The sequence below is a fragment of the Mustela nivalis genome (genome assembly GCF_964662115.1).
Source record: "Mustela nivalis genome assembly, chromosome: 5".
Taxonomy (NCBI): domain Eukaryota; kingdom Metazoa; phylum Chordata; class Mammalia; order Carnivora; family Mustelidae; genus Mustela; species Mustela nivalis.
The window spans coordinates 98,538,573-98,557,750 of NC_139024.1; the positions used below are offsets into that span (position 1 = coordinate 98,538,573).

Below are 19,178 nucleotides of genomic sequence, written 5' to 3' on the forward strand. Positions count from 1 at the left end.
TGTCCGAGATGATGGGAATGCTGAGTTTTGGGGCCTCTGGGTGGACAGCAGGCAGACCGGAAGTCCAAGAACTCACATCAGGGCCACACCACTTCAGGCCTCTAAAGATACCACTTCTAATCTTCTGAAGCAATCCGAACTGGATACACTCTCCTTGGACAATAACAAGTGGCCTTTTTATTTGAAATTGTCAATTTTCACTTTATACTTTGTGCAAGTCCTACTCCTGTTCTTATGATTTTAAGCGAAGGAAGGTTAAAACAAGCATTTCCATTGATAAAAAAACAGTGAAGTAAATATTAGCTTAGAGTCAAACCTAGAAGGGAACTTAATATAAGCCCTCCAGTGAACCAAGGAGAAAACCAAGACGGAAAGAAGTGAGGGGAGCTATCCAAATCCCAAATGAGGGACAGGTGCAGCCCGAACCCACTGCTGCCGGGTGGGTCCTGTGCCCGCCCATGCAGGCCCTCAGTGAGCTTAGGCACAGTCCCTGCCGGGGGCACCAGTCATCTGACTAGATCTGTAGGAAGCTTTAACCGAGGAAACAGAGAAAGGCTGTGCCACCTCCTATGTGAACTTGCCAGGAGCAAGGTAAACACAGGCTGCTCAGTCGTTCTTTTTCTACCACTAGATGGCCTTGACTGGATATGAACAATTACGGTCCAAACAATCCTTCTCTTGGATCACAAGGGCACTGGAGTGCATCCAGAGTTCCCTTTCAGAAACAGATCTGAATGATGTTACAAGCTCCAGGCCCAACCATCACTAGAAAGAACAGAGGCAGGGATCATGGAATAGTTCACAATGGAAGTAACAACCATTTATCTCTGTAGCAAACTGGAGATGCCATGATTTCTCCATCAGAAGGTAGCTACCAATGAATTCAGTATAAACATCACTGGTTTTCAGAAAGGCACACTTAGCTTTCATTTCAACTGTTATCACAGTATAACTGAAAACATGCGTATCTATAAAGCAAACAAGTTAGTAAGTAGAAATGGATGAGGGCACTCTGCCTCTCTGTGTATTTGAAACAATACCTGAAGACAGCAATTGCCCATTCCAAATCCCATGGCATCCATGTAAATATGATCAGGCTTAGAAGCCTTGGCTGCCTCCTCATCCTCAGGAAATGTTTCTATAAACGGAGAAGGTGTATTCTTGTCCTTAAATACTGTAGGATTAAATTAAACAAACGAAACACGGGACAAGGGTGAGATTCAAGGATTAAACAGCAATTCCCCAGCTGCCCCTCCCACCCCACCACCCCTCTGTGGACTTACTTGGTACGTTGATGACAACCTTTTCTCCTCTTCTGTGTCGGATATTTCTTGTTAGGGTACTGAAACAGACAACCAAACATCATAAATCAGCCACCTAAGAACCAACAGGTAAAAGAATTCACTCATATGCAAGTAAACAGAAAGAAATCCTCCCTCAAACGAGTGTCTGAGGCAATCCTACAGATATCCCTGTGAATCAAGCTATTCTAAGGGAATTTTCTGTGAGAAGGCTTTGCATTAATACCACTTCCTCTGCCTCTTGATCAGGAATGCTATTCTCTTCCCTGTTCCACTCCGGACACCCCAGTCCTGTAACTTCTCAAATCAAATTCAAGTGTCCGGGGTCTGCCAGTGGTCTGGGCTCACCGTGTACTTCTAACCCTCCCCGTGTTCACACTTAAGACTTCAAGCTTTAATAACTCACTTTCCCTAGGCACCTCTGGAGCCCCCATACCTTGTTACTGTCCCTCCCAATTGGCAGTATTAATACCTATTCTCTAGACCCACAGCATCTAAACCAGAAGCTACCAGGCACATTGTGGCCACTGTGCACTTGAAATGGGGCAAGTCCTACTTAAAATATGCTGTGAGAATAATATACACAACAGATTTTGAAGACTTACTACAAAATACAAAAATAAGACATTTTGCTTTATCAATAATTTAAAAATACTGATTCCATGTTGAAATAATTTTGGATAAACTGGATTAAACAACACAATAAAATTAAGTCCATCTTCTTTTTACTTTTCTCATGTGACTGTTAGAAAATTTATAACATCTCAGGCTGACACAATTGCAGCGGACAGCGGTGATGCAGACTCAGCTTGCAGACCAGCCTCTCCCACACCTGCTGGGATCTCCTCAGGCAGAAGCACCCTCTCCTTTCTCCGAGGAGGTCTCTGGTGCATCTACCTTGTAGCATCCAGCATAACCTTATCTTTTCTTGCAACTGAATCTATCTTCCCTTTGGGCACACTCTAACATTTGAAGTTGCATTTGAAGTTGGGAACTCTGCCTATAATCTGTTCCCCCAAAAGAATCTGCATGTGACAGGTGTGCGGACCTGTCAATGGAATCCACACTGACAAGACACACGGTCCCCACCTGCAGGTCAGGAGCCTAGGTTGGGGATGATACAGGAGACTCAAGGTACAAAGCAAGATCAGACTGGTACGTGCCCTGAAGCCACTTTAAACCCAGGAATGAAATTACAATACAAGCTAGTAGAGCTTGGAATTAATAGAACACAGAAGGTAAAGAGTTGTACATATTTTGCCCTATTATGAAAGTATATTGACTGGAATGAGACTACTTAGAAAGGGGGGGGAAAGGGGGGAATAATTAAAACTTCCCCAAATGGTGTTTACAGAACTAGGACAGAAAAATATCTGTACACTGAAGACCACAGTATCTAAGTCAGTGACTTTAAGGGAACTTGTAAGATGGGCAAGTCAGCCGCGCTCTAGGAAGCAGATCAAGCAGCCATATGTGCATATCCTGCTGGCTTCCCTGGTTTGTTACAAAAGGAGCCTGAATTCAGTCCTCCACCAGGATTCTAGGAAGGAGCACCTTACTCTCAGCCGGCAGGATTAAGAGTGAGGGAACATCCATTCCGTGTCTTTTTAAAGGCAGAGCCATACTCACCTAAAGCGGGGGTGCTTGTTTATGGCTTCATCAGGAAAGAAGAGGGACTTGGAAGCTCCTCCTTCAACCGGATTGGGCTTGAACTCTGGCAGCGTGAACCCAGGACAGCCTAATCTACAACAAATTGAAGAACTAAGTAGATAGGATTTTGTTTTCAAAAGTTAATAATGTCCCGCCATCACTGCTCCTGTTAGGAACCACCACGCCTGTCTCACTTCCCCCCTCTAGGGGCTCTAGTCCACGAATGCTGTGTAAGTACCGTGCTTTACAAACACCCACTTGGACTCGGTCTTCCTCACTGACATCTTCTTTGATGATTGTAGCCTATTAGAGACTTTATCAGAGACCTCCATCCACTCAGGATCTCTAGAGTGCTTCTTCACGTCCTAGCCATCTCTTCATTTAATAGCAAGAGCCAACCGCACACAAGTCCCTCAGCTAGGTCACGTCAATTGTCACAGGCTATGCGTTCCCCCAGTCATCCGATGGTTTTCCTTTACCAGCTTTCATCTGATTGTTTTTTGACCTGTCTTTTGGCCCTATGGCCCCCAACCTGTTGCTAAGCTTTGTTCAAATATCAAAGGGCTCTCCTGCTTTTTGCCTCTACAGATCACCTCACGAGTCCCTCAGGATTAGGCAGTGTCTCTACAGGTGTCCCCATGTGCCCCAAGATCTCCCTGATGTCTGAAACCCAACCTAGGTCTCTTACTTGACCTAACCAAGAGCTTTAATTCCAACACAGAAAAAGGAAGCTCTGTCTTTATCCCTAAACGTAAAGCTCAAATTCCACATCCAGCTCTTCAAGGTAAGAATTTTAAGGTCATTGTTAAATGTGCTGTGAGAGAGGACAAAGAACGACAAAGTTTGTGAATGCAAAACAAGGGAGGCTTTTTCTTGTCAGGGCTTTAGATCAGTGCTAGGAAACTTTTTGGGCTTAAGAGCCAAGACTACCCAAGCCTTATGCTCAGCCCCTACCTTTTATAAAATAAAGCACCTGTTGGCTGCCCATATCCGCCTTGTGAACAACAATGGAATCTGCTGATCTTATCTGGAAACCCGCTTCCAGCTATAATGAGGGTTCCTGAGAACTCTTGCAGCTGTGGGCACTATTTACTAGGAGCCTGCAAACTTCAGGAAAGTTCGGTAAGAGCAGCAGACTTCACTCTCGGGGGTTCCAAGGCAAGCAGAACTAGGCTGAATGGAGGGAGAATGAAAATGTGTGTTGGGTGGACAAAGGCAGGCAGCACTCCAGTCCTCAGATCCTCCAGCAGTGCTGTTCTCGCAGGCCGGCACCATCCCACAAACCCTTCTGCAGCCCCGGGAGGGCTTCATGTCCGCCCGGGCCATTACCAGCGGGTCCAGTACATGTGCCCAGTGAGCACGTGAACTGAGCCTAGTGTGACTGAGGAACTAAGATTTCTACTTAAGTATCATTAATTTAATATTCTCTTGGCCATTGTTTTGGATTATAGCTCCACAATAGAGTTTAGCCTCTTTACAAGAGAAAAATCATACAGTTTACACTTAAGAAACCAAGTACTCCTTTCTCTCTTGACACCAAAACAGAACTTTATCATTTACTACTGATAGGTGAGGCTTCTCTAATAACATTCTTCTTTTGTTGATAAGTCAAAAAATAGCCTGCCATCAAAAAGTATATGAACATACTCTTAAAACAAAAAAAAACCCTAGATTTTCAGAATAAAACATTCTTCTGTCTCAGCTCTCCCTTTATAATAACTCCTACTGCTTTTAGGATAGCAGGGCAAATTCTCAGTTAATAGGATCTGGCCCGCTAACTACCTGCCCAGCCCCCCCTTTCCTCTCGACGTCCTCGCCCCACTGGCCAGCTGCCTTCTGTTCAGCCTGGGACGTCTGCCCACTCTGCTCACTCTCCCTAGGCTGTCCCGCCCCTCCCCACTCCCACTCAACTTCTCCCAGGACACTGGACATCACTCCAATCATCTTCCCCACCTCACAGAACCCACCTGACAACCTCGTCCCCCTCTCTGCTCGGCATCTTGTCCTCAAAGCACTTCCTCAACTTTATATTCCCTGGAGCTGTGGCTACCTGCCCACTCGGTCTCCGCCGAGGCAGAGACTCTGCCTGTGTTCATGACTGCATCCCCACGCCCCATGGGTCTGGCATGGAGCAGGCACTCAAGTATCTGAGTGAAAGGCAGAGAAAGGATTTTTTTTTTTTTTAGACCCTCTTCCTTAAAACACTAGGGCAAAGGACTAGGCCAACTCCTTTCCCAGCAAACCTGCCCACCCTCAACCAGATGGGGCTCTTCTTCTGGCAGGCAGAGGGAAGTGGCCTACATGACAGAACGAAGCAATCACAGAAAATAAGAGATGTATCTCTAGATGTCCGAGCTGCTTAAGTAGGGTTTCGACCACTGAGGTATTACACTGAGGATTTTTAAAGAGAAAATCCCAAGTGTCTTTCCAAGACCAGCAGTAGGACCCTGCACGCCTGCGTTCATTACAGATATTTATCATTAAAAAAGAGGGAGGGTATAAAAATAGTTCTAAGTGTTTTAGTCTGTGGATACCAATCCCAAAGCTCTTTTGAGCCCTGAGGAGGTAAGCACACTTTGTCACAATCTGACAGCTAGCCAGCACAGATAAGTCAGATTTACAATTCGGTAGAATGGCATTCCGATGCCGAGCTCCTATTATGTGTGTGTGGTGTTTATGTACCTCATTCTAAGCTAAGAGCATAGCTTCACTATTTACATCTTCTTTACTTTTAGGAACTTTTACCCATAACTAGATTTGATGACAACCTCTAAATTTCCTTTTCAACACAAGACACAAACATGGCCTAATGATACACACACCTCCACCCCCGTTCACAGTTAGGATGTGTCAACAGCAGACTGGGCACACTGATGCCAGCCCTCCAGCAGGCGACCCTCCCAACGGCCACCGATACCAGCACTAGCCAGCGGAAGCCACTGTGAGAGTCAAGTGGGGAGAGCACCTGATCGCCATCAGATTCTGCTCCTCCTCACAGGGTCAGAACTGCTTGGCAGACGCGCCTCTCCCTCCACCCCAGCCCGGGATGGGTGTCGCCATGACCCTAGCGGTCACTGTGGTCCTTATGGTCCTGTCCACAGAGGCCAGACGAATGCTCTCATAGAGCAGTGCTCTGGCCCACCACCCACCTGCTGACGCTGGCACACAAGGTCTGCCTGCGGCTCTAATGTGACAGAGTCCATCAAATGCAGCACATACAGTACGAACTGTCTGTGAAGTATGAGAACTGGACGGTCAAATGCTTGGGTCATGATTGGCTCTTTTAGAACCTAAAGCTCTGAACGATCTGCTGGGGCATGTTCATACAGGAACTAACCTGGGAAATGAAGTGATTGTGCAGAGAGCCTGGTTTTCTCCTAATAAAGAAGTCGCTTCCTTCCGGCGTTTCCTCATGTTGTCTTCGACGGTGTTGAACTCGGACATCGTTCCTCCGTACGGCTGTCCGGGTGTGCCTTCAATCATGTAACTGCCATACTCGGGTCTCCACAGGGTAGGATGGCTACAGAGGAGGGAAAATTCCATTCCCTCATATTTTGCTGCTGTCTACTCAATTTTTAGAAGTTTTTAAAAAGTCACTTCCAAAAATGGAGACATCACTCCATATAAATGAAGCTAAGAACTCCTTTACAGTTCCCAAAGGCTGGTCATTCTCCAGAGCTCCTCAACTAGGCAAGGGTTGGAAGTACAGGGGCCAAAATATTTGTAAGTAACTGAAAACCACACACAGGATGCTCGCTGTCCAAGACAAGCTTGCCCACTTTGTGAGAAAGGAGAGGAGGCCATAGGGGCTTTTTCAGCTCACTGCTGGCCTCCAAACTCAAAGGCAGTCTCCCAAAATCGAGTGAGCAGGAAAATGGAACTGAAAAGCACATGTCCCTTCACCTCTTTGTCTGCTTAAAGAAATATTAAAAGACAATCCTGCCAGCCAAACTCAGTCTAAGTTCTGTCTAATCCCACGGTTTGGGATCTCAGTAACACTGAGTCACACTCTGTCCACAGTTTCTGCTACCCCCCTTTTTCTTTCAACATTTAGTAATGGTAAGCAGGCTTCATATTGTGTTTATAGTTCTAAGTACTTAAATACATTAATGTATTTAAAATGTCAACACCCTACACAGAGGGATTTATCTTCACTCTACAGCTGAGGAAAGAGAGGCACAGAGACATTAAGCATCTTGCCCAAGAGTATACCCAGCTACGAAGCAGGAGAACCAGAGCCTGTGCTCTCATCTACAATGCCATCCTGCCTCCTAGACACCGGAGGAACAATTCCACTTTCGTAGTTCTACCAAGTTCAGAAACACTAAAGCAACCCTTTGGTTTATCTGCTTACTTTGGGTTTGTCCTTTCCCCCTTTTCTTGTAGAGTTTCAAGAACTTCCTCTCCGGATAGGACCAACCGGACTTTCTTATTTTCATGATCAAAAGACACCAACATGTATTCCACCTGTTGAAAGTAAAAGAAAGATTAAGCTTCTTCCAGACTTGTGTTCAGTGTAACCTTTAGGAGGCAGGGAGATAAGAAGGTCAAAAAGGACCCACAGTAATTGGAGACAGTCACATTTGCTTACACTACACGGCACACAATGAGTGTTCTTTTGCACAGTATGAAAAACTGGAGAAAATCAGTCAATAGTGTCCCTGTTTGAGAACCAGAACTTATTTCTCCATTACTTCTTTTTCCTGCTCTACTTAATATCTCAAAAAAAAGTCAAGATTTTGATAGATCGTACTTCACAAATATTTCAAAGCTAAAATTCGGTCAACTGCAGCTACAAAACGAAGTTGCATTTTTAAATTTATTTCCTCAAGTGGCTCACTGTAAGTTTATGAGAGTGGGTATCTGGACAGATTATCAAGGCAGATAATCTTCATTTACTGGCAGGTTATTAAATCCCATTGTTAAGTTTCACTGTTGGAGAGTTAAATCATAACCATAAACACACCAGTACGGACAAGTTATTTTAGGAGTTGCAGCAATGTAGTTTTGGTTCTTCAAGAGTAACTTAAGACAGCTTCCCCACCCAGAAACCATATACGATTTACAATGTAAGGTGCACTAGTGCATTTATAATACCTGGTGGAATTCTGATAAAAATGAGGAGTTTAGTATCAAATAAGACTTTTCTGGGTGGAGTACAAATAAAGCCTGCTTTTATCTTCCCTGAAATCAGATGCTTTAAATCATGATAGTTGGTGTAAACAGTGGAAACTCAGAATCACGATTTATGGCTGAAATAAAACATCCACATGTAAGTGAAAAGGTATGGAATCAGGTCGTTCAGGCAAACACTTGAGAGAACCCTCTGGGCAAAGTACCAGAGAGAGAAAAGGTGATAAACCTTTTCTGCAGAAAGAAGTATTTTGTTTGGCTTATCATAAAAGAAAAATAAGGAAAAAAAAAAAAAAGAACAATATATCTAGTATCTACCTGACACTTCACATGTAAATCCAGATTTCCAGCCTTGAAAACAACCCAGAAGCCCATTCCTACAGGGTGGGGCATGCTCTGGTCTGCAGTGGCCTCTTTCTACTTATGCGTACCTGCCTGGTCTGGGCAGGCACTGCAGGCAGCCACCCATTAACGCAGACACCGCCATGTTCAACAAGAGACAGTTTTGCACCTAAGCTAAGAAATGGAATTATAAAGGGGAAAAATGTCAGGAAACCAAAGAAAATAGCCTGGCAGGTTTAAACAACAAAAACTAAACTTTCAATAAACTTTTCAATAAAACTACCTTTTATTAGTTGTTGCTATGGACTGAATGTGCCCAACCCCCCCCCCCCAATTCACATGTTGAAACCCTTATTCCCCAATGGGATGAGATTAGTGTTCTTAATGGAAGAAATAAGAAAGATGATCTCTCTTTCTACCACGTGAGGACAGAGCTGCTTGTAAGCTAGGAAGATGGCCCTCACCTGGAAATAAATCTCTTGCCACCTTTCCCCTTGGACTTCGCAACCTCCAGAACCATGAGAAATAAACGTCTGTTGTTTAAGCCACCTAATCTATGGTAAATGTTATAGTAGCCTGAACTAAGACAGCGGTCTTACTGAAGAATTTAAGTTCCCATTATTGCTTTCCTATTAGAATTTTTTAGTTCAAGAAATAGGTAAGACTACTTGCTTTAGCTACATGAACCAGAAATGTGAAACCTGCACTTGTATAATCACTCAATATAAAATGTCTGAAAACCGTGAGCTGCAGAATCCAGAAGTGCTCCCAAATTTAAGTACAGGCTTTCAGATAGCTATTTGGGAGTCCTAGATCTGGATGGAGAAGCTAAGAACTGATGAACAAGAAACTTCATTAAGTCTCAGGATGAATATATAAAAATATCCTAAGTGTAAGAAACAAGTTTACTTTTAAATGAGCATAAGAAAGGGCATGCTCTGAATTTTCATATGTGGATCCTAATCTCCAAATCCATCATTCGAAGAAGGAAGGATCACGTATTTTACAGATATGCAAAGATGCTCAGAGAGGCTGAATAAGCTGCCCAAGGCCACAGGGTCAGGGCAGGGATGTGAACCAAGCCTGCCTGCCCTCAAAGCACAGCACACTTTGCTGCTAGGACTCTAGAGAATGCCAATTTTGGAGAGTGGTAAGAAAGTTTTTGAAAAATCGTTACGGGGGGCCTGAGTGGCTCAGTTGGTTAGGTATCTGCCTTCAGCTTGGGTCATGATCCCAGGGTTTTGGGATCAAGCCCCATGTCTGGCTATCTGCTTCGAGAGGAGCCTGCTTCTCCCTCTCCTCCTGGCTTGTGCTCTATCTCGGTCACTGTCTCTTCTTCTCAAATAAATAAAATCTTTAAGAAATAATCATTCTAAGCTATATGAGGCAGGGGCAGGATATAATGCTGGCTGAAAATCTCACAAACTGATTATGCCTCAATTTTATGAAGTGGGCCTGACATCATAAAAGCTGAGATATTGCAGTTACAGTCTTAGATTTAAGCAGAGGCCTTAGCCCAGCTTTGGCCCAGGTCAGAGCTTCTGGCTCTACAACGCCTTGCTGACTCTGAGGAGGAATCTTCCTACTTCCAAACTTCCTCCTTTGATCGTTGGCTCCAGCGCATCTGCAGGCCATCATCAGTTATTTGGGTCCCCTTCTTAACCAGAGAGCATTTCCTGCAAGACAGATGAAGAGATACTTCCTAGCTTACTGGGTTCCCATCATTTATCTGCTAACAAAAGGAGCAAAAATTTTTGCACCCACTTATATAAATAGGCTAAAGTGCAATAACTCTTGTTAGTTTCCAAGTTTTGAAATAATTGGAATCCTTAATTTTCAAAATCACTGTGAGACCACGAGTTTAAAGCATGGGAAGGGCAGAAGAACAAAAAAGCTCAACCTCAGCCCGAGTTTTAAATATCAGCCAAACGGATGACATTTAAAATGCTTACAAACCCAACTCTCCCTAATTAAAAAACAATCATCCATGATCTCATTAAGCAAATGAAACAAACACATCAGAATATTTACCCAAGTGAGGGAAAAAAAAAAAAAAAAAACAGAAATAAACGCACTCACTTTTGGATAAACTGGAAGTTTAGTTAGAAGCCTTAAGAACTCCCTAAACACTTTTCAAACTCAAGTTTAAGGTTCTTGGACGTAATCTCCCCTCCCCCAAGTCGCTTTGATTTTCTGCCTCAGTGCTCAGGATGGTTCTTTCAGCTCTTGCCTTTTTTGTTACCTTTTTAAACCCTTCCCCTACCCACCTCAATACATGTGTGTTTATTTCTAATTCTAGATCACACAAGCATCAAAATAATTAACTCAATCTTTCCTAACAGCCAAGCTAGAGTCAAAATGGAGTTTGGTTCAGTGAGCTAGCTGTTGAGTGGTAATAAAATGACACATTAAGTCAATGCTGTCCCTATGTAGAATACCTAAAGTCACAGTGATTTTTATTATATCTGGATTTTGTCCCCATCTTAAACTTCCTTTTTGCATCCAACGGATGAGAGAAAAGGCAAAATCAAGGAGAAAATAACAAGAGGGCACAGAGTCCCTTCTGAACACACCACATTCCAAGGACTAAACATACCGGCTTCCAAACATGTTTGAAACAGCATGTGGGCTGTGTATTTAGAGTTACGGCAACATCTATGCACGCTGCACACATACACAATCCCAAAGGCATCATAAGCGGCCTGTAGAGTGACTAATTCAAATTTGTGTAATCAACATAGTATTTGGAAGTAGCAAAAATAGCCACTGGGCTCTATTCTTGGTACACAGATCATTAACTCTCTAAATGTAACTTAGGGATGCTGCTACGCAGTACCCATCAGTTATCTTTTTATAGGGGGGGAAGAGACAATAAAAATAACTAGCCACTATGCGAGACACACATTTTTAAATGTGCACTTTTTCTACAAATGAAAATGAAAATTTAGATTTCATTGCTAAAAAGGTTAAGTTTTATCCCACTACGGCAAAAAGCCACTATATCTCAGAACAGCTGAATCAAAGACAAAGGCCCACTCAAAAGACTATTATGTAGGCTATGCATATACAGTGTTGCTAGGAATGACCTGAACACGATAATCGACTAGTTATTCAGTGCAGGTTTACACAAGCATGAGGTGCTTTATGTTTATCCAAAATTAGGCCAATAAAATAAAGAATCTTAATTGAGATGATGTCAGTACACCAGACAATGCTGGATATATAGTAGACTGTAAAATACTTGTGGCATCAGAGTTCAAGTTAACAAGAGTAACTGTTAATATCAAAATATTCATTTTTTTCCCCTTAGGATTTATGTTGCCTTTAAATGGGATTTACCACCAGTTTAAAATAAATTACCTTTGTTAAAAAAAATATATTTTGAGGGTACTCTACCATGAAGGTAAGGGTTTTTTTGTTTGTTTTTAAGATTTTATTTATTTATTTGACAGAGAAAGAGAGATCACAAGTAGGCAGAGAGGCAGGCAGAGAGAGAGGAAGGGAAGCAGGCTCCCTACCCAGCAGAGTCAGATGTGGAGCTCGATCCCAGGACTCCGGGATCATGACCTGAGCCGAAGGCAGAGGCTTTAACCCACTGAGCCACCCAGGTGCCCCGAAGGTAAGGGTTTTAAGGAGCTTAGAACTTAAGGAAAGGCTAGATATTTTATAAAATGGGAGTGTTTAAATCTCTACTCCCTGGAGGTAAAAATGGTGCTTAATTAGGAAAGCAATCTAGTTCTATATGGCTCAGAAGCAGTTAGAGGAAGTTCCTTGTGTTAAGGGAGGTTCTACTTTGAGAAATTCTTTTGTCTCCAGCCATCCTATCAAAATTCAAAATTTGGGGCTCAGGGCCAGCTCCTCTACTCCACTGTTGGTGTTTTTCCAGTGGCCCAAGCAGTAGTCTTGACTCCTGCTAGAACTACCTGCCACTTCTCAGAGACCCAGTTTTCTCTTTACACTAACTCCAAAACAAGTCCACAGCCACTTTGTGGGTTAAGGATACAGTCAGAGTTCATGACAGATTAGCACCCAAACCCACAGGCTTGCTGTCTGGCCCCCCACCCGTCCTTTCACCCACTCAACAAGGCCCAGTATTGGATAGGTGCTGCCAATACGATGAGTCAGGCTGGTGTAGCTCCTGTTCTCAAACTTCCACTGCTGCTAGATCCAACAGCCAGTAACACAAAAGAAGGAAACGATCTGGGTAAGTGCTCAGGACGACCAAGCAGAACTGTACGTATGTAGAAGAACTAATCCAGTCTAGGGGATCAGAAGGCTTCCTGGAAGAAAGGGACTGGCTAGATGAAGGAGAGGGTCTACTGATGTTTCAACAACCTCCCAGAGGATTCCCAAGCTTTCCCCCACCAACATTCTGACTGCAGCATAATCACAGATCTGGCTGGTCAGAGATGCAGATAAACTGGGTCCACCCCATAGAGATGATGCCACAACAGTCCTCCTCTACATTAGAAGCAGTTTTTTTTTTTTTTAAAGATTTTATTTCTTTATCTGACAGATCGAGATCACAAGTAGGCAGAGAGACAGGTGGGGAGGGGGGAAACAGGCTCCCTGCTGAGCAGAGCCTGATGCGGTCAATCTCAGGATCCTGAGATCATGACCTGAGCCGAAGGCAGAGGCTTTAACCCACTGAGCCACCCAGGCGCCCCAACATTAGAAGCAGTTTTAAAGCTAGCTGCCAAGTCTTCTGTCCAGAAGACCGTTTTCTCACATGGCAAAATACAAATGGCCAGTAGGTTTGAGTGCACACTCAACTGTCCAGTTGATGGCATTTATTTCCATACCTAGCAAGAGACCCAAACTTAGAGCACCCAAAGAGCAGCCAGCTGCCATGATGCTTAGTTTTAAACACCTGCACTTAAACAGGGACGACCAAAATGAGGAGAACAAAAGAAGAGCTGTGCTTCAAATACTGAATCAACTTGAGTAAAAAATTCTGATATGGATATAATGACATTTGATGGGGCTCAGAATGGGTTTTAAGGCAAACTCTCAGGTGAGACACATCTAGTGACACTACAAATATCAAAACCACTGTTTTATGTGGTAACTTCTAAGCACTTCTGGGGGACTAGTAACCATGAGGTAGAAACTCTTGACACACGTGCTTTTGTACAGCCTTGTGTATGGTGAGATTTTAAACTGCTGATAGGTTATATTAAACTGCCACATGGGCCCCAAAGAATGCTTTAGTTTAGTCTAAAGACATATCAAATTCTTAAATTATTGGATGTATTTTGACTTTCTCTCCTACTAGAGATGTCCTTTTACAGATGTTAATTTACAGAATTACACAGGGTGTACTCTAGGGAAGTTTACGCTTTTGGAAAACAAAATAAATGTGGCCTCACCATGACCTGGTCTTCTGTTGGCATCCTAGATTAGGACTAGATTAGGACTTCAGTTTACAGAGTACACGGCTTTTTATTTATAATGTGTTAATCTCAATTTTAACAATACATAACATCAGTGAATTTCCTGTATGGTTCAGTGAAGTAACTTCCTTGAATCATTATCTTGGCCCACACAGAGAAAAATTTTTTCACATGCCAAGATTAGTAATATGAAGCCTAAGTGAAAAAATTGAAGACTTAAAGGAGGGAAAGAAGGGGTGCCTGGGTGGCTCAGTTGGTTAAGCCGTCAGCCTTTTGCCTGCAGCTCCCCCTGCTTGTGCTCTCTTCTCTGACAAAATCTTAAAAAGAAAAAAAAAAAAAAAAGACTATGTTAAGGAATTCATATGTTCTTTTTTTTTTTTTTTAAAGATTTTATTTATTTATCAGAGAGAGTCGGGGGGAGAGAGCGAGCACAGGCAGACAGAATGGCAGGCAGAGGCAGAGGGAGAAGAAAGCTCCCTACCAAGCAAGGAGCCCAATGTGGGACTCGATCCCAGAACGCTGGGATCATGACCTGAGCCGAAGGCAGCTGCTTAACCAACTGAGCCACCCAGGAGTCCCAGGAATTCATATGTTCTAATGAAATCTAGCAGAACCCAACCAGTCTTCTCACACAAACTAACGACACAAAAGGCAGTTCCATCAAGTAAAGTCACCAATGGTGAGGGCACTCAGCAGTTAAAACAACCCTAACCCTAAACCTTAACCTTTCCTGAAGACACAGTATTGTAAATATAGTTTTTATTTACCTAAAAACATCTGTATTTCAGACCTATAGCTTCTGGGTTCCAAGGACAAGTGCAGTACTCAGCTCTTTGCTGTGAACACATTCCTTAGCCAGAGTCCTGGTCACCACATGGCTAACAAGAAGCGAGGTATCTGGGTCCCCACACAGAGGCTGCTCTGGATCGACTGCTCTGCGGCGCTCAGTATTAGGGGCTGTGCACCAAGAACCTGTGAGGTGGCTCCTAGCAGCTGTGGGTGAGCTTAGGGCTTTCGTGGGGGGGGGCATGCTGCTCCTGGAGAGAGAAAACCCACTCTCCATGGTGAGACCCAGCTCTGCCCAAATGCACGCCTAGTGCTGGGAGAGCAAGAAAACAAGGATACTCCTTTACGGTAGAAGTTAGGTTGGTCTGAATTCAAGGACTGCCCAGAAAATAGAAGTTTGGAGTTTTAGTTTTTAGAACTAGTAGACTAGCCCACCAAACTTAAGGTTTGTTTGTTTGTTTGTTTATTAAAAAAAAAAAGCACTTTCTAAAAAGACTAAGTGAGAGCCAATGCTAAAACAGAAATTCCATCTCCAAAGTGAGTGCTGTGCCCAGAAGGGCTCACCTATGCCCCCAGTGACAGAGCAGGGTGTGGGGGGTGTGGGCAGAGATTCAACAACTCCAGTTCTAATGCTATATTTCACCACTGCAAGAATCTGAGCACACTCTTGCATAATTCCATCTCACAAAGGCAGCATCAGGGCCCCCTCCTCAGGAAAGACTCCTGGATGTTTGGGCAGATCCCACTCAGAGCGCAGTTCTAACCTTACATTGGGATGTGGAAGACGGAGACTCCTATGAATACAAACTCCTTTCCTGCCAGATTTCAAGTTCACATTAAAGAGGTAAGTCAAAGCACTTGATTTTGGCCCAGTATCTGCTGCCCCCGGCCGAGGCTGGCACAGGCTGCATAACTATCAAGTGAGGTCAGCCTGATGTTCATGTAAAGGGCTCACCCGCCTCTGCCCTTTCCCGGGGCTCTACTGCCAGCAGAAGATTAGCTGGGAAGGCCGCAGCCACATTACTAAACCTGTTAGCATTTGTCCCGCAGACCGAAAAATTTACCAAGCATATTCAATATTACAGTTTTGAAAGGATGTTGGCGTTTCACTAGAAGGGAATCACTGGCCATCTGGTACGAAAAACACTTGAGCATCTGTGGCTCTAAGATATTTATATGTTCACTCAAACAAAAAAAGCCGACTTCCTTTATCACCACCATCCTTTCCTCTTTCTTTTTCTGTCCACCTTCCAGCTCCTCTTGGGTTGGAGCCCATGAAGACTGTCCGAGCACTCTTCCTCCTGCTTACTTGGGAGCTGGTGTATGGGGGAAGCAGGCTTTGGAGTCCATCCGATACTGGGAAGAGGACAAGCTTTGTGTCAACTCCCTAAAGTAGTAGCAGCAACTACACAGCACCCCGCAGATGCTGGTGGCTATTGTTTTCCAGCTTGTGGGTGAGGCTACGGTTACTGAGGCAGAACAGTGTCTCAGAGGTGTTTTCCAAATGCTGTCGGCTATAATCAACATTACAGAAAGATCTCGAAATAGAGACTATCAGAATAGGTCACTGATGGGAAGGGAAGCACCATCTCACCAGAATATTTCCTTTGGCATTTGTTTCAGGGACCACTGGCTTCAGCTAAAAGTGAAAGCTCATAGTGTAGAACACTGCCTAATTCTACAGTTAAGTAGTCCTGGGTTCCTGCACCAAGCAGATCCAGTCATCCCCCTCCTCTTTGAAACTTTCAAGCGGCTCCCACTGAGCAAAAAACACCACACCTCCCTTTTCAAACCTCCCTTTTCCCCACCATGTTGTGGCCACATTTCTGTTTTTCCAACAACCAAGTCAGGGCCTTGACAGCACTTTTCTCTGCTTGGGAGGATCTTACTTTAGCCCTTCACACAGCTGGCTCCTGTGGGTCTCAAGTTCAGTGCTACCTTTTCAGAGAAACCTTTGTTGACCACCCGGCTCCCCCAGCACGAGCCCCTCCTTGACCCCACCCCCAAGGGGGCACCACCCTGCTCAGAACAGCCTTAATTTTCCCTCTTCTCTTAGAAATATTACCATGACAGACATTTGGAATTTGTCTTAGACTCTGGGCACCTTAGCTTCATCATTTGAAGAAATAAGAGGGGGCAAGAAAAAAATTCCTTCCAGCTCTAAAGCAATACAAGTGTCCCCCAGCTTTTCAAAAATTTGAGTCAAGCCACTTCGTTTGTATGAAAGCCCTAGAAGAGCACAGGTTTCCCCGTTATTGGAAAGTACAGTGTCCCTGTAAAAACTTTCGCAAACAGAATTAATTAGAATGAAGAGTGTTCCCCGTTTTCCAAAAGTTCGTGGTGGGCCACTTGCTTTTAAAAAAGACCTTACATTAGCATGGTAACTGCCTTCCCCCAGGCCCCCACAAAAGCAAAAATCCTCTTTGGAGTTCTTTCGGTTAGTGAAAAACATACTAACGTAGGTCTTTCATAAAAGCAAAAAATGCCATAATGCAAAACTTACAGAAAGTGAGAGATAACAGCATCTGTTTTTGCTAACTGAAAGAAATTTGGAGGTTTTTGTTTTTGTTTGCCTTTATGGAAAAAGGCGAAATTAATGGCCCCCCAGCAAGCCCTTACAGAGACAATTGGCACCCCAAACACCCCTGGGAACCACATCCAGCAGATCAGTCTAAAGTAGGCATAGTTCTGACCTGTGTCAGTGAGCATCTAGACTTTATGTTAGGTTATTTTGTGCACCCGTTAGTAAGATACATCCCAAAGTACCAAGAAAGTCTAAGGTTGGGCACCTGGGTGGCTCAGTTGGGTAAGCAGATGCCTTCAGCTCAGATCATAATCCAGGGGCCTTGGAATTGCGCCCCAAGTCGGGCTCCCTGCTCAGTGGGGAATCTGCATCTCCCTCTGCCTCTGCTGTTCCCTGTGCTTATGCTCTCTCTCAAATAAAACCTTAGGAAAAAAGGTCTAAGGTTATTTTGGGAGTCTGGAAACACCCAAAATTTTTTCCATATATTAACAGTAATTGCTTCTTCTCTTTACACCATTTTGGGTTACAAAGGGTTTCATAGGGATGCTTTACTTTTGGTTGATGGGGGAAATCTGTATTTCTGTATTTCTATTAAGCTCTTCTAGAAATTCTTAGTGTATGATCAGCCATTTTTCTTTCACTTTCAAATACACTACTCACTCTGCACTGCCAGGAAGGTAATTTTATTCAAATGCATTGTCTTATTGTCCAAAGCTTACCCCTTTTAAGCATATGATATCTTAAAAATTTTTATGTATGTATGAGTGGAAGTCCCTCTAAAGTTGATTACATTCTCCTCTGCTATCAATAGGAAGGTCCTAAACACACTTTTGTTTTTTATTAAGGCTTCAGACTTCATCAGCAATTTCATTTAACTAGAATCACAGCAGAGCAAGGTTCTTAGAAGTACAATGGGCTGCCACATCTAGATGTGGTTTTCACAACTGCTCTCTGAATTGGTCTCTCTCGCTTCTGCCTCGATTGATCTGTTTATTATAATTCATCCTGAGCTGAGAAGCCAGATGTCAAGCTTTCAGAATTGTGTATTAAGTGAGTGCTCTAAGGGTAAGGGCTTGAGACGCTTTTAGGAGGAAAGTACATAAACTCTGTCCTTAGAAGCCTTTTGTTTATTCCTAGTCCTCTGAGTACTAAAGCCCCAGGATCAGGACCCCTAGATACAATTCAGTACAGCAGTAGCAGCCTTGGGGGGGCCAAGAGGAGAGGACTACCATGATTAACCACAGGCAGGGCTGCTGAAGCATGCTGGCTAAGAAGGTACCTTCCACGTACCCAACTTGTGTAAATAGGTCAACATTTCCAGAAGGAAATGAAGGACATATTCCTAAATAACCTCTTCAGGTTTGTCTGTGGTTTAAAGTGCTCAGAGCATATCCTTTCAAATAATAAAATCTTAAAAAACAAAGTTTTTATTTGACAGAGAGCCAGAGATCGCAAGTAAGCAGAGAGGTGGAAGCAGACTCCCCGCTGAGCAGAGAGCCTGATGCGGGGCTCTATCCCAGGACCCTGAGACCATGACCTGAGTCGAAGGCAGAGGTTTAACCCACTGAGCCACCCAGGCGCCCCCAAAACTTTTTTTTTTTTTAATTTAAAAAATGTTAACTTCCTAGGGTTGCAGGTCTCTGGTGCAACCCTTAACCCTTAAAAACACTTCAGACAAGTGCCAGCCAGCTTTTACAGGTACTTCAAGATCCTGACTATCTCTCTGGAGCATTAAAATATATAGGGTTGCAGGTCTCTGGTGCAACCCTTAACCCTTAAAAACACTTCAGACAAGTGCCAGTCAGCTTTTACAGGTACTTCAAGATCCTGACTATCTCTCTGGAGCATTAAAATATATCTCTCTGTGCATGCCAGCCCATGACCCCCACAGGTAATCCAAACAGGGCAGAGTCACAGCCCAGAATCTTACTAGCTTCCAGGAAAAGGGTCACGGAGTCTCTTGCCTAACAGTTTTGTTTTAACTCTGCTACATCAGCATCCAGGGGGAAAAAAAAAAAAAAGGATTAACCAAATCCAAAGGACTAAAAA

At 43.7% G+C, this 19,178-nt stretch overlaps 1 protein-coding gene across 1 annotated transcript in view; it reads right to left on the reverse strand.

Annotated features, from left to right (window-relative positions):
- The window catches only part of GCLC (glutamate-cysteine ligase catalytic subunit), a 46,658-nt gene that overhangs the window by 16,484 nt on the left and 10,996 nt on the right, over nucleotides 1–19,178 (reverse strand). Inside the window, exons 2-6 of the mRNA XM_082729401.1 lie at nucleotides 7,306–7,418; nucleotides 6,289–6,471; nucleotides 2,931–3,044; nucleotides 1,284–1,342; nucleotides 1,041–1,174 (exon numbers count right to left, since the gene is read on the reverse strand). Coding sequence (XP_082585527.1) covers nucleotides 1,041–1,174; nucleotides 1,284–1,342; nucleotides 2,931–3,044; nucleotides 6,289–6,471; nucleotides 7,306–7,418 — 603 coding nt within the window. The remainder of the gene's footprint in view (nucleotides 1–1,040; nucleotides 1,175–1,283; nucleotides 1,343–2,930; nucleotides 3,045–6,288; nucleotides 6,472–7,305; nucleotides 7,419–19,178) is intronic.